The sequence below is a fragment of the Drosophila subpulchrella genome, chromosome 3R, assembly GCF_014743375.2.
Source record: "Drosophila subpulchrella strain 33 F10 #4 breed RU33 chromosome 3R, RU_Dsub_v1.1 Primary Assembly, whole genome shotgun sequence".
NCBI classification, from domain to species: domain Eukaryota; kingdom Metazoa; phylum Arthropoda; class Insecta; order Diptera; family Drosophilidae; genus Drosophila; species Drosophila subpulchrella.
The window spans coordinates 14,630,352-14,644,483 of NC_050609.1; the positions used below are offsets into that span (position 1 = coordinate 14,630,352).

Genomic DNA, 14,132 nt, shown 5'->3' on the forward strand with positions numbered 1-14,132 from the left:
CCTAGACAAAATAAATTGGATAACTATTTATAATATTACAAAATACAGGTTTAGCTCTAGGTACAGTGCTGGTCTGGTCTTCACCTAAAGACGATGGTTTCCTTGAATCACTGCCTGCTGGATTAACTTGACTTTATTATAATCCCCCTGATCTTTGCCTAGACATTCCCACAACCCTTGACCGATGCTCACTTTCTCGTATCCTTCTGGGCCTTGTGATGTGCCTCCAGACCTTCGGAGAGACTCTGCAGCGAGTTGACCGGAATCAGTTCGGAGGTGGAGCGCCCGCCGCCGCCGAACCACTGAACCCAGACGTGGTCGAACTGCTGCGACGGCGTGCACACTCCGTCGGGCATCTTGACGATCTTCCCGGGCCAGGCGGGATGGCCCCGGGCCGGACCCCAGATCAGTTCCCCAATGGCGAAGGATCGCGGCGGCATCAGAAAGTTTCTACCGGCCGCTGAGGGTGTCTCACGAGCCACTCCTCGCTGCGGTCGCCGCGAACGTTTGGTTGGCGTCCTAGTTGTCGCCTTCTCGACCGGTGGTGCAGGAACTTTATCCAGAATTGGTGCACTTGGAACCGATGTAATGAGCTGCGTTGTTGTGGGCGACTCTATGAAAGGCACACACACTTGTACGTAGAAACTAGGATTTTGACTTAGGTTACTCGGGGGCATAGGTGATCCCAGCACCGAGCGGAGGACAACAACGGAGGGCAGAGATTACAAACTAAACAAAGAAGGTGCAGGTGGTGGTGCAGGCGATCATGCAGTGGCCAAATGGGTGGTGTTGTGGTGGTGGTTGGTTAGCGTGGTGTGGATGCAGTTAGTGCTGGTCAGCGATGGGGCCTTACCCTGGTAGTCAACGTTAACTACTTTGTGGCTATGAAGAAAGGTGTTTGAATGGCTGTTGTTGGCAATGTTTGGATTGTGGTGGTGCTGCACGACCGGCTGGCGGTGCAAGAACTGGCGGTGTCCCGCCATCGCATTGGTGGTTAGTGGTGCCGACGATGACGATGTTATGGACATGGATGCGGATGTGGAGTTGATGTTAGATGTGGCCAGTCGCATACCTTGTCCCTGCATCAGGCTCATCCCGTTCTCGGCCGCCGTCTGCGAGGTGATGTGGATGCGCCGTATCTTTGGCTCCGAGTGCTTGTATAACCCACTTGGCTGGGTGAACAGATTGTTGTTGCAGATGCCTGGTTGGTTAAGAGATAAGATAATGAGTAATGGTTTAACAAAAGAGGATTCTACTGATCGGATGTACTTACTCCTCTCACAGTCTGTGGAAGACGGCGACTGCCTACTCTCAGCGCTTTGGGGAGAAACCGCCGCATCCGGCTCTGAACTGGATACGCATTGTACCTGCCAAAACAAGAGTGATAACAAAAAGTCGACTAATGGAAGCCATTCTTAATCACTCACCATGTCGCTGCCACTGCTGCGATGACTGGGTGGACGCTCCGGGCTTCGTGGGCTGCAGGTGGTTGTGTCCGGCGGACTGGCAGCCGTTCCCTGGCGACTCATCACCGTCTCTGTCATGTAGGTGGCCTGTGCCGGCTGCAAACTGATTTGCGTGGGCTGCGGCGCAGGCTGCTGTTGGATTTGGATGGTGGTAGTCGTGGGACTAGCCTGCACAAAGGATGCACCTCCCTGCTGACCGGTCGGCATCACCAGGCCCATGGGCGTGGAGTAGATCTGCCCGATGGGGCTCAACTGCCCATTGGCACCCACTAAGTACTGCTGTCCCCCGGCGCTCGGCGAGATGAAGGAGGGCTTGTTCTGCGGCGATGGCGTACGCAGCATCACGGGTCCCTGCGGCGTCATCAGACTGGTAGTGGGCATATTCTGGATCTGTAGCAGAGTAGCATCCGGTCCCATCACCAGGCCGGCCGGCATGAGAAGCTGCTGTCCAATGAGATTCACCTGCTGCAGGATCTGCCCGTTCTGGAGCAGTAGCTGCTGCGTCTGCTGAGCCTGCGGGGGATTGGGTTTGTTAACCACAATTCCCTGAATGCCGGGACTAAGCTGGAACTGCTGTTGGAATTGTGGAGCAGCCGCCGCCGCCGCCGCTGCTGCTGCCGCTGCCTGCTGGTGGAGCAAAGCTGGTGCCTGGCTGGGGATGCTGGGCGAGATCTGGGGTGAGATGGTTTTGGCGGGCGATCCACTCGGCGGTGGTGTATGGCATATGGAGCTCTTGCGCTTTCGCGCCCTTCTCTTGGTATCCGGCGAACTGATGATAAGTGTTTGCGCCGGAGGCGGTTGAGGCATAGCCAGGATCTGCTCGGCCTGCTGTTGCGTCTGCGATGGCTGCTGCTGCTGGACGATATAGCCTCCATTGGGAAGAGTGTTGAGAAGCACTGTCTGTGGTTGGTTTCCCGTTCCTCCTGCAGTCGCCTGATTTATCTGACCAGCCTGCGAGGTGATGATCTGGTGGTGCAAGAGCTTAGCTCCACCGGAGTTCAGAATCACAGTGCTGCTGCTGCTGCTGGAACTGGCGGACGCCACTGGAGAGGGCTGGCTGACGATATAACCACCTCCTGGTTGTGGATGCAACTCCGCCGGCTGCTGTTGCTGGATGATCACACCTTGTCCGGGCTGACGCTGCGCCGCCTGTTTGTTGGCCGTCGGAATGACCAGCAGTTGCCCGGAAGATGTCATTATCAATTGGCCACCACCACCTCCTGCACCCATGGCGTTCGCCATGGATTGCAACTGCGCCACTGTGGGATTCGAGTTGGCCAACGTGGTGGTCACCGGACGACCTGTTATCGTACTCGTTCCCGCCGAGGAGGTCACTATGCTCCTGGTCATCGTGGCCATGGCTGCACTACTACTGACCACCGGCAATCGCTGGCCGGGAATGATCTGCGTCTGCTGCTGACGCATCACACGAACGTGGGCGGGCAGGGTGACCGGGGCCGGAGCTGGAAGATTCGCTTGGGGCTGCGTACGCATCTGCAGCAACTGCGGCTGCAGCTGGACATGCATCTGGGGCTTTGGGGAAGCGGAGGGCGTGCTCTTGGCCGAATCAACTGAGTCCGTGGGCGAGGACAGACTCTGCCGGGGACTCTCGTGACTGGTTGATATGGCCCCCACCTGCTCGGGTCGCTTCTCCAGCATCTCTGTTGCACTACTCGACACGGGTGACTCCTGGGGAGCTGGCACCATGGTTACGCTAGTGATCTGCGGCTTCTGGGGTCGTGCAAAGGCTGCAGTGTCCACTTGAAGGGTTCGGGTTCCCGCGGCTGGTTGGGAATTCGAGGCGGGTACTGGATCTGTTTCCCATTTTCCAAAGAGCGACAGGCGACGAATCTTTTGACGCTGCAACTGCTGCAGATGTTGCTGCTGCTGGAGTTGCTGTTGCTGAAGTTGCTGTTGCTGGAGTTGCTGTTGTTGCTGCTGCTGCTGCTGCTGGGAGCTGTGCACAATGGGTTCTTGTGGCAGACCTCTCGCTGTGGAAGTTCCTGCTGCCGTTTTTGTCGCATCTAAGCCAACTCCCAGGCTGTTGTGCAGCATTGCAGTCTGTTGTTGGAGATAGCCAGCCGGATCGTCCTTGAAGTTGGGATGTTGCTGCTGCTGCTGTTGCTGGATGATGTTGGTGGCTCCTCCGGGAGTCGTGTTTGGTGGCGCAAGAGCATTGGCTGGCTGCTTTATCACATGTCCCCCAGTTGAGCGCTTGGGGAGATTGCCGCCGACTGCGAGCCCGCCCAAGGCTAATGCTTGACTAGTTGGCATCGCATTGGGAAGCGGAAGCGGTAGCGGGGGCGTTGGAGCCGGCGTGGGCGTGGGCGTGTTCCGGACCGAGGCAGGTAATTTGTTATCGCCGTATTTGTGGCAATCAGCGTCTGCAAATGGAGCAACAAATTGAAAAGGCAAAGTCAGTGAAAGGTCAAGACATCCTTGGGTTCTTCCTTTTGCTTATGCAAAGCGCGTCGCGTCCTTAAAGTGCCCGCAACGTGTCCACCCAAAGACACAACCACCCATTCCACCCACAAAAGGTCCTGTAAACTGTTTGAGTTTGGTGGAGTAGCAAAAAGGGGAGAACTCGGGAATCCCAAAAATCAGAACACACAAACGTGCGTCGAGTGCTTTTAACAAAAAAAAGAGGTTTAGTGTGCTGTTTTTTGTGTTATTTTCAAGCGTAAGCATATAATGGCAGACTTATAATTAAAAAGCTTTACCCAACAAATAAAAAAAGGGATGCAACCCTCAAAAAAAAAAAAAAACAAATACGCACAAAACCAGCCACAGAAAATTTAAATTCATTTAGCTAGGGCAAAAGATTTTTCGATTTTTTGTTTTCGCAAATACTTGCCACACCCACACAGACCGCAGCCTGACCAACTTTTGCACCACCTCCAAGGAACCACCTCCAGAGCACCACTTCCCCCTCAAAAAAACCCCCCATTATCTGTGATGGCTCGCGAAAATTTCTAAATCGTGGAAAACTTTTGCTTTGTGCGGGGTTTTTAATGCGACGCTGATTGGACTTTCCACCCGCTGGAGGATTGCAAGTGGTTGCTCCTGTCTGCCTGGTGGCCAAGGATGGGGGCGGTGGTGCCAAATGGCCGTGGGCGTGGCTGGTAGGCGGTACGCAGTGGACGCGCTCGGTTAAACTTTTGCCATCAAGTCCCTTTTGTTTCAATTAACCTTTTCATTTTAAAGTTTTTAACAATGTTTGCCAAATGTTTGCCCAACTGCTGAGCTTCCTTGTCCACCACGTCCCGCCCCCCTTGCCACGCCTACTCCATTTCCATGAATGAATAAATGAATGAGTGCATGAATGAATGAATGAGGCAAGGAATGAATGTGCGAGCTGCGAAAACCCTTTTGCCTTTTCCCCAAATTGGCAACAGTTTTGCAGTTGTTTTCCTTTTTCCTTGCACTCGGCGAGCAAATATCTCAAATGGAAATCAAATTGCTTTGAATTGCTGGAAGAAAAACCCTTTCAAAAACTCCGCCAGCCTGCGGCAGTTGCAGATACGAAAGGGCAGGTCGGAAATGCGGGAAAGCTGGGAAAGTGCGGATGCTGAATTGGTGCGGTGTCAATAGAATAAAAGTTTTGCAAGTGCTTCCCGGATGATTGCAGAGGGAATCCAATTCAAATGTACGTGAGCGAGCAGCGCGAATTATTCATACCCTAAGTCAAACACAGTAGAAGAAAGTAAGGAAGCCTACACTAGGATTACTATATTTTACTTTAAATCAAGAGAGATAGTTCTCAAAGTCAAAATAAAAGGTTATTAAATGCAATAGCAGCTTACAATATCTATAAAAACTCATTGAAAATCTGTATTATATCAAAAAAGTACCATTTTTTTTATTTATAACAGATATGCCCCACCACAACTGAAGCAAACTTGAATGCAAAATCACACTTGCAGAGGGAAAAGTTTTGTATATCTTGCTAATTGGCTTCCTGAGTCGCACAAATCAACGCTGAACTTTTGCACTTTTCCCTTTTTGTGTCACCTTCAAAAAGCTGTAGTTATGTATAACCAAAAACTCAAGCCAGTCAACTGAAATCCCCATCGAAAAGCCATTCCCAAATGCGAGCTGTCCAAACTGCTTGGGGCGTTCTCAAGTGTAAATGTTTCCCAGCAGTCGGGGGTCTTTAATAAACATAACATTTATTTATCATGCTTCTCTGCCTCCGACTTAAAGCGCCTGCAGCTGTTGGTTGTTGGGGAAAATCCAGTGGAACGGCGGGTGGGGGAAAAACCGAGTGGATTGTGGGTGGGATATGTCTTTGAGTAACGCTCTGGGTTTTTGTTTGGAACGCGTTAACTTCCTTTGACTGGTCACACAAAAGACAAAATCAAAACAAGCTGAAGAATTGGGAATGGGGCGAAGAACTTGGAAGGGGGGGTTCCAAACAGACGACAAACGGGTGGAAAGCATCCGAAATGCACTTCCTGCCAGTGCTCAAACATCCTACCTTCCATTTTCCATTTCCCCCGAAACCAGCTATATATATATATGTAGTATGCTGTTTTAAGCTTGTTGAACTCGCTGCTTTCGCTGTGTTTGTTTGCCAGCGATTTTATCCTTTTATTTCCTTGAACTCCACCCCCCACCGAAAACGCCTGTATCCTTGTGTATCCTCTATCTGTAGGTATCCCTCACTCTGCAACTCCCCCCGTGTGTGTGCAGTTTCACTTTATCATTGTCTAGGCATCGTTTTTCACTTGGCAGCAGCCACAGTCAACAACGAGCACCATTTCCATTGCATCTGCTTGCACCACCACTCACATGTTCATGTGTGCCAACAGGTGAGGTCAAAATATTAGCATTACTGGAACTAGATTATATAGGGATTATGTCTGTCAAGTTATGATGTGTAGGCATACCATTTATAGGGCTTAAAGGGTAAGGACTAAGTGAATTTAAAACTTTTCCTTATGAAGAGCTATTTTCATCCGTTTTTTTATGAAATAGCGTTTCAAAAAGTTGGGGTAACTTAGGGAAAAATAAGTTCTTAACCCAAACCTATACGTTAGTAAAACTGTATAGTAAAAATTTGAATGGTGTTGCTTTACTATTTATGACTCTAGGTTGATTCTTCAGATTTGAGCAACAATTTTATATGTTATCTTAATCTATATGATAATATTAAAATAGGTTCCATTAATTTAATAAAAATGGTCTTATCATTTGATCTTATTAATCAAAACCCTAACTAGGATGGTATTTAAAGGTGATTAATGAATTGTATCAAATACCAAGTTTCTAAATAAACCTTATTAATTCCTTTTCAGTATCTTTCTTCAACCTAACCAAATAACTTGCGCATTCCAAGATAATCCTTAAGGACATTTAGCTGACCCCAACTGTGTGTGCACAAATGTGCAGGGATGTGCCTGGGTGTTTGTGTGCAGTTCCTGCTGTGCTCCATTTTGGCAAGGCTTTGCTTTTGCTTTGCTTTGCTTAGGATTTTCCTTAACCCAGCCTGCACTTTTCGCACGTATCTACACTAGTTTTCCTTTTGGCCTGACCTCACCTCCGGCTATATCCTGCCGCCCCCTCCTCCTCTCAATCCCTCCCCCCCGCCTGTGCATCCGTCGTCGTCTTCGTCTTGCTCGTCGTCAGTCCTTGTCGCTGTCGTCGTTTTTCTATATATTTTTTTCTGGCTTTCCCTTCTATTTTTGCAGTTGCGCAAAAATGCAGGCATCACATTTTTCCATAGCATACTTTTGAGCGCTGCAAACGTTCACCCGCAGGGGCGCTTTGACAGCCAGGGTTGCCATGGCGCCGATAAAACAGGGAAAATCCGTCATTCCCAGAGCTCTCAAATGAAATGGCAAATTATTAAAAAGGCATTTCTTTGTGGGGGAAAGAAAGGCGTTTGGTTCATTAGAAAGTTGTTCATCCGTGACGTTACAAGTGCTTGCTTGGCTGAATATTATTTATAACGATTACAATCGTCCTGGGAACACTTCTTTTAACTTCTTTTTATCAAACCTTAGCTTGAGTCATCAAAATAGCCACACAAATTGTGTGTTTTCCTCGTAATTTACTTATATTTCAACTTGTTTATAGCTTATACCTTGTGTATTTATTTTAGCATCTTGACAACCCCGACTAGAGATAGCCTCTAATGTTTCTTCCCCTTATCTTTGATTCTAAGAGTCTTGGGCATTTTCCCATATGTTTCAACACTCACCTTTGTTGGCCAATTCAAGTGTGGTTGTTGTTGCCGCTTGGGCTGGTGATGTTGCTGCTGCTGCTGCTGTTGGTGTTGCCGTTGTCGCCGTTCTTGCTGTCGATGTCATCAGCGTGGAGAACACATCGCTGACAGCTGCTGGCCCAGATACGGATACGGTTACCGATACATCTTTGACAGCCTGTTGTTGTTGCTGCTGCTGCTGCTGTAGATGTTGCTGTTGCAGTTGGGTTTGCTGCTGCTGTTGCTGCTGGTGTTGCTGCTGCGGTTGCTGTGGCAACTGTAGCTGCTGAGATTCAAGAAATCGCCGCTGATGCAGGCAAGGTGTTGGCATCGACGTTGGCGCCTCCGTTGGCAACTTAAGCGGCATGTTGGGCACCTGCAATTAGCATAAAGCAACAAATTGGCATAATTAGTGTAAATGCTATGCAACAATCAAATTAGGCGCCGCCACTCGACAGAATCGTCGATAACGACAACCGCAGAACACCCATGAACCGACCGAACCCCACCATCCGCGTAAACCACCACAAACGCCAACCACGCTGGCTGTCAAATATGAAATCGAAAATTTAATCAGCGCACTTGGAATTCCAAACGGCACACATAAAGGTCCACTCTAAACACACAAGCCGAGAACCACACACACCCTCATTCGCGATGGGTGTGCGCTATTAATTTGCATGGGAAACGTGAGTAGCATTCGTTAAAAATTAGATAAGCGCCTGTGGCGCCATTTGGGGTTAACTTTTCTATACCCTTTAATTAGGCGGTATTCCTGAGATAATCTTCAAAAACGCTTTTGAATTTCCAATACTTGAATACCTATACTTGCTACCTTAATGATTTTTAAAGAGTATTCAGTATTAATAATAAGAACCAGAGTCCTAAAATTATATCCTTCAAGGCTTTTAAAATTTTACACTTGGACTCTGTATCTAAACTAGTTAGTTATCAAACAGTAATTCTTAAAATTAAAAAGAGTTATATATATATAGAAGATAGAGATACATACAGATTTCTCTCCCTTCCCAATTTTAAGCAATCAAGATAGTTCAATAATTAAAAACCTATAATTTAAACCGATTAGTACGCTTAAAAGGCTTCCCTTCAATCAGTATACCCTCTTTTCTTAGAACAAAATCAAATTTCGGTAACATTATTCAAATTATTTCCACAAATTTCCATCTACCCCCTTTGTGCAAATTTATGAGATGAGTGAAAACATTGGGTTGATGGTTGATTACTTAGGAATACGACCTTGGCCTGAGGCTTAGGCACCGTCCAATTAGCATTTTGTAAATGAATATCCAACGAAGCCCCGGCCGAATACACATGTAATCCAATCAAATGCATCGCATTCATCATTATCGAGTTTGAGCAGATCAAAAGACTGGCAAAAGTTGCCATGGTGATGCCCACAGCTCTGCTCCTCCTCCGGATTTTCTGGGCAGCAGGTGCGCATGGAATTTATGCAAATGAATCGACGGCAAAGGTTTCGATTTGCAGGCCGCCCCCGCCGCCAACGCCGCCCCTTTATTAACCATGACGATGAAGGCTTTATAGGAGGAGGATGAGGCGATGGTGGTGATGATGATGGACGACCCTTTTGGGACCGTGCACTTTTTGCCATTTCAATCAGTGGATGGCAATTGCTTCATTGGCCGGCCAAGCGCTGGAAACGTGTCGCAACCATTTTGGGTCGGCAATTTGTACAAAACACTCGGAACGGACCTTTTAGGATCCACCATTCGCCATCCGGCTGCTTTAAGTGAACATTCCACAGACCAAAGTTGGTTATTAAACATTAAAATGTTCCACTGCCCCTCTGGCTTTTTTTTTTTTATAGCACTGACCGACAGACCGAGGAAAAGGAGCAATTGGAGAAGGCAATAAAGTGGCCCAAGTAACCTGAAGACCCGGGGGATCTGGCATGGGGGGGGGGGTTCTATAAGTTGTGAAATTAAACGAATCATTGGCAAATAAGCAGGGGATAATGAAACGTGAAACTGGAGGCCTTTTTTGGGGTAATTGCTTGATTGGTGTTGAAGATTTACTACACTTGAAGCCACTCTTTAAAAACCAATTTACGCGCCTGGTAAATACAACGAAAGTTTACTAATTCAATAAGCTGAAACCAATTTATTCAGGGTGTAAGTACAAGCAAAGTTTATTAATTGACCACGCCCAGCTAGACGAAATAAATCCATTAGAGGACACCCAACCCATTTTCCTGCAGCAATGTCTGGGCTTTGGACTGCAACTTGCCACAAAGGCAACTTCAAGTGCTGTTTTGTTGCAGCTTTGCTTGCCACTTAGTCAAAAGGCAGTCGGCGGGCGTCCGCCTTGCCGCAGAAAGCAAACATAATTTCAACTTTTGAAATGCAATAAAACCACAGCAGCTCATCCCCCTGACAACCCGAGCTCATCCGCTCCACTCTTTGGCATTTGGCATAGAGAAAGCAAACAAACAAACAAATGGATGTAGAACATTTTGCAATTGCCAACTGGGTCGTCGTCGTCGTCGTCTGGCCATCATCATCATCTAGTTGAGGGGTAGGGGATTTTTCCAGTGGGGTTCTCTATAAAGATATATCTGTGATTCTGCCCGGAAAATTATGTACCCATAATAAAATGGTAAAAACCAAAAAAATTACGAAAATCCAACTGCAATCAAACGTTGCCCTGGCAACCCTGGTCACGCGGGAAATTCAATGCGAGTTTAAAACATAATATCCAAACTTAATTGGCATTTAATGGAAAAATAATTAAGCAAACGCCGGCCCGATGTTGCTGCTGCTTTTGCTGCTTCTGTTGTTGACAGCAGCAGCAACATGGACTGCAACTTCAGTTGCAGCGCAAATGTGATAAACGACTATTTGATTACTCGTTAGCAAGCAATTAATCAATAAACTACAAGATTTTTATATTAAAATGGATCTCATGATGTCGATAGAAAATTAAACTAATGAACTCATCATATTTTACTTATTTTTCAATAATGTTTTAGAACTAGTAATTATTATTATGCAAGAAGGATGGCCTTTTTAAGTTGAACTAAATAAGTAAACACTCATTAATAAGCAAGTTAAGTCGTTTACTCAAATGAAAGCAATTCAATTTAATTGGCAGATAACTACTTATATCACACGATATTAAGTACGTATTTTCATTACATATTAATAAAAATATCTGAACGATAGATGCTATTTAAAATCTTAAGTCATTTATCTTTTTTTATAACAGCTCATCCCATTTGTAACAACCTCAATTTCTAATGACACCAAACATTTATCTCTATCTCCTATCCCATCCTGTCACGGGAAAGTCCTCAAAATGCACACATTTCATTCTGACCATCACCATTACAGGCCCTTTTCTTTCGGCAACTGTGGCCCAAACCGAGCATATCCCATTGGGCCAACATAATGGCCACCAAAATGGTTATTAGCAGGAGCAGCACCAAATCCAGCCAAGCGTTGAGGCGACGCGTTGACACTCCACTCCACTTCACATCTCTCCCATCCCATCCCATCCAATACCATTCTATCCCATTCCATCCACCAAAGCGTGCAACTAATGAATACAGGGCATTTTACATACACGAGCGGAGCCATACGGATACATAATTGAAAATACGTATACGCTTGATATATATATATAAATTTGCATTATTTACACAAACCGAAAAGTGTCCAATCCACGTTGGGAAACATGCATTTTGCATTTTTGACGTATTAACTGAGCTTATAGCCAAGGGCGGGGGGCTCAGAAAAGGGAAAAGGGGGCGTGGTGTGTGTGTAACACGCAACAAAATGCCAAACGAAAATGCCAGCGAAATACCAACAAACATTGCACTTTTGCATGCATAATTGTGAAAATTAAAACGAACTGTGTTGTGTTGTGTGTGCCAGACAGACGGAGCGCATTTTGGGGGGCGGTTCCGGGTGCTAACCGGAAGGGGGTGGCTCTTGGGGGTGGCTTCCGCCCAGGATATGCAGTGGGGGGGTGTCCAGGCTGCTTGGGCAATATGCAAACGAGCTGGGCGAGACTTATGCTGGTGCAGGTGCAGGTGCGAAGCATGCACAGGTGCACCGTCGTCGGTGTTGGTTTTCATTAACGTCATAATGACTGTCGAGCGGACAGCTTTAATCCTCGGCTAGGGGGTGGCTCTGTCTGGGGTTCTCTAGGCTACCAGCCCCTCTGATCCAAACTCGGACATGGACATGGACATGGCCATGGACACGGACCTCCTTCGGGCAATTGTGCGCGCACTCACAACAGGAACTTGCGGCGCTGCCGGATATGAGTAATCGCTCAGTCACGTCGCCGGGGCCAGCGCCACTGCAAAAGTCCTGCAGGACTGCAGCAAGATTTCCCTGTCAGCCCCGAAACCCCCCCCCCCCCCCCCCCCCCCCCAACCCATCCCCCTCAGAGCATGACGTAACCCACAACGGAAATCGCTCAACGGTCGCCATGCGCGCGTGCAATTCTCTGGTTAATGCTCGATTCTCGAGTCGATTCCTGGTTGCAAGTGGAATGCAAACGGGGAGGGACAGCCAGCAGCAGGATGCACATTTAAACTAAATTGAAAAGCAGAAATGGTTAAATTTAACTGCCGCGTTGGCAGGACTCGTTCTTAGCGGAAATTGAATCAAATCAAAACGGCACGAGTTATAATACCACTGTCTGCCTTAAGAAACATGCTCAAATTTAACCTCTCAAGGGTCGATATCTTCGTTTCAAGTTGACTTGCGGTTAACTTGTCATTTGTAGTTTCTCAATATCAGGTCAGGTTCTATTTAAACGTGTAAAACTGACCACAAATTAAAAATGAAAAGTCAAATTAAAAATACGAATTTGTCTTTCATTTTAACATCATGTTAACTTTCCCTAACAGATAACTAACCAGAACCTTAACATGACATTGAGAAATTGGCCGTTAGTCGTTTATAAGTAAGCAACGTTTTTTACAAGCGGATTGTTTTTCTGGTCTTTTTGGTTAACTCTATATTTTATGCTACAATACCCTTTTTAGCTCTAGAAAAATTATGAATAGACCTGGGCTTCAAATAAAACTAAAATAAGTTTATAAAATAACCTTCGGAATACAAATTTGACATGGGCATACTTTTCCGAATTAATATCTTAAAGAGCCTGTTTTGTGTATGCACATCTGCAATAATCGAATCCCACAAAGTGCTGTAATATCGATTTAGAGAAAAACTTTTCTTTCGGGGCAGTTAAAGGATTAAACTGGCAACTCGATTTTCTCTGGTCATGAGATGGAAAACTCTTCCGCACTCCCATCCCCCGTCCTTATTCAATTGCTGTGGTCCAAAAACTTTTGCCAGTCAACTCGGGGCACCTAGTTGTACATATATCTGCACTTCAGCCCACCTGGCCAACCACTCTTCAGCGGTTCAGTGAAGCAAAGCTCTCGACCTGTCTGCCTGCCTGCCTGGGTCCTATCCTATCCTGTCCAGTCCCGTCCTATCCTGTCCCGTCCTGTTGCACTTTGAAAACTCGAGGTCCTGGCCATGCCACGCTGTCTGCTCACGGCGCGTACAACATTTAATTTGAACTAATGAAGTTTCTATAAAAACGACCAGCCAAAAATAAGCGGGAATTCAATTTTTGCCACCAAAACAGCCAAAGTGCCCAGACAGAAAGTCGAAGTGGAGTCAAGTCAAGACAAGTCAAGTCTTCCTGCTCACATTCGAGTGACGTGCAAATTACCCCCGAAAACAAAAAAACAAGCAAGATGAAGATGCGGCGCGAACCGGTGGAAACAACAACCCCATCCCATGCCATCCCATCCCATCCCATACCATCCCATCCCACCTGCCACCTGCCGCCTAATTGTTTTAGTTGTTGTTCCATGAATATGCTAAATTGTCTGCTACAATTTGCCCTCGTAGCCGGCGTATCCCCGTATCCGTGGCCTCCGCTCAGCAAATGTTTATAAATGCAAATTGGCCGAAAAGTGCAGCGGCAGTTGTCGAGAATCCAGAGGAGAACCATGAGGAGCAGGAGGACCAGGAGGAGGTGGCGGAGTGCTCCGAATGACGGACGTGCTTGGTTGCATTTCGGTGTGCGTCAGAAACAGGCCAGCAGGAGAACCAAGAACTGTGGGATGTTCGGAGGGGTTCTGCTGATTGAGGACTTGGGTCTGGGTCTGGGGTCTGGGGATAGCCCTGAATGAATGAGTGACACTGAAACAATGTGCCGCGATAGCCGCCGTTTCTCGACTCACTTTCATTTTCTGGCCCTGACACCGCCATACGCCATATATGGTATATATAGTACAGTACCATATATATGCATGTATACCATACAATATACAGCCCGGAGCTCCCGCGGATTGCCGCTGATTGGCAAGCAACCTTCACGCACATTCAACTCAAGTCAGCTGGGCGTCATCGAGCCGCAAGTCATTCTCAGGGATGGGGACTATAATATCA

The 14,132-nt window shown here is 47.1% G+C and overlaps 1 protein-coding gene across 6 annotated transcripts in view; it reads right to left on the reverse strand.

Annotated features, from left to right (window-relative positions):
• The window catches only part of LOC119547057 (chromatin modification-related protein eaf-1), a 31,474-nt gene that overhangs the window by 1,680 nt on the left and 15,662 nt on the right, over positions 1 to 14,132 (reverse strand). For 3 of the 6 annotated variants that reach the window (XM_037853757.1, XM_037853741.1, XM_037853749.1), the window contains 5 exons: positions 7,669 to 8,047; positions 1,428 to 3,850; positions 1,274 to 1,367; positions 854 to 1,201; positions 193 to 613 (listed from right to left, as the gene is read on the reverse strand). In XM_037853757.1, the coding sequence (XP_037709685.1) occupies positions 193 to 613; positions 854 to 1,201; positions 1,274 to 1,367; positions 1,428 to 3,850; positions 7,669 to 8,047 (3,665 nt within the window). The remainder of the gene's footprint in view (positions 1 to 192; positions 614 to 853; positions 1,202 to 1,273; positions 1,368 to 1,427; positions 3,851 to 7,668; positions 8,048 to 14,132) is intronic. The other 3 variants (XM_037853766.1, XM_037853775.1, XM_037853784.1) reach the window with 3 other exon arrangements.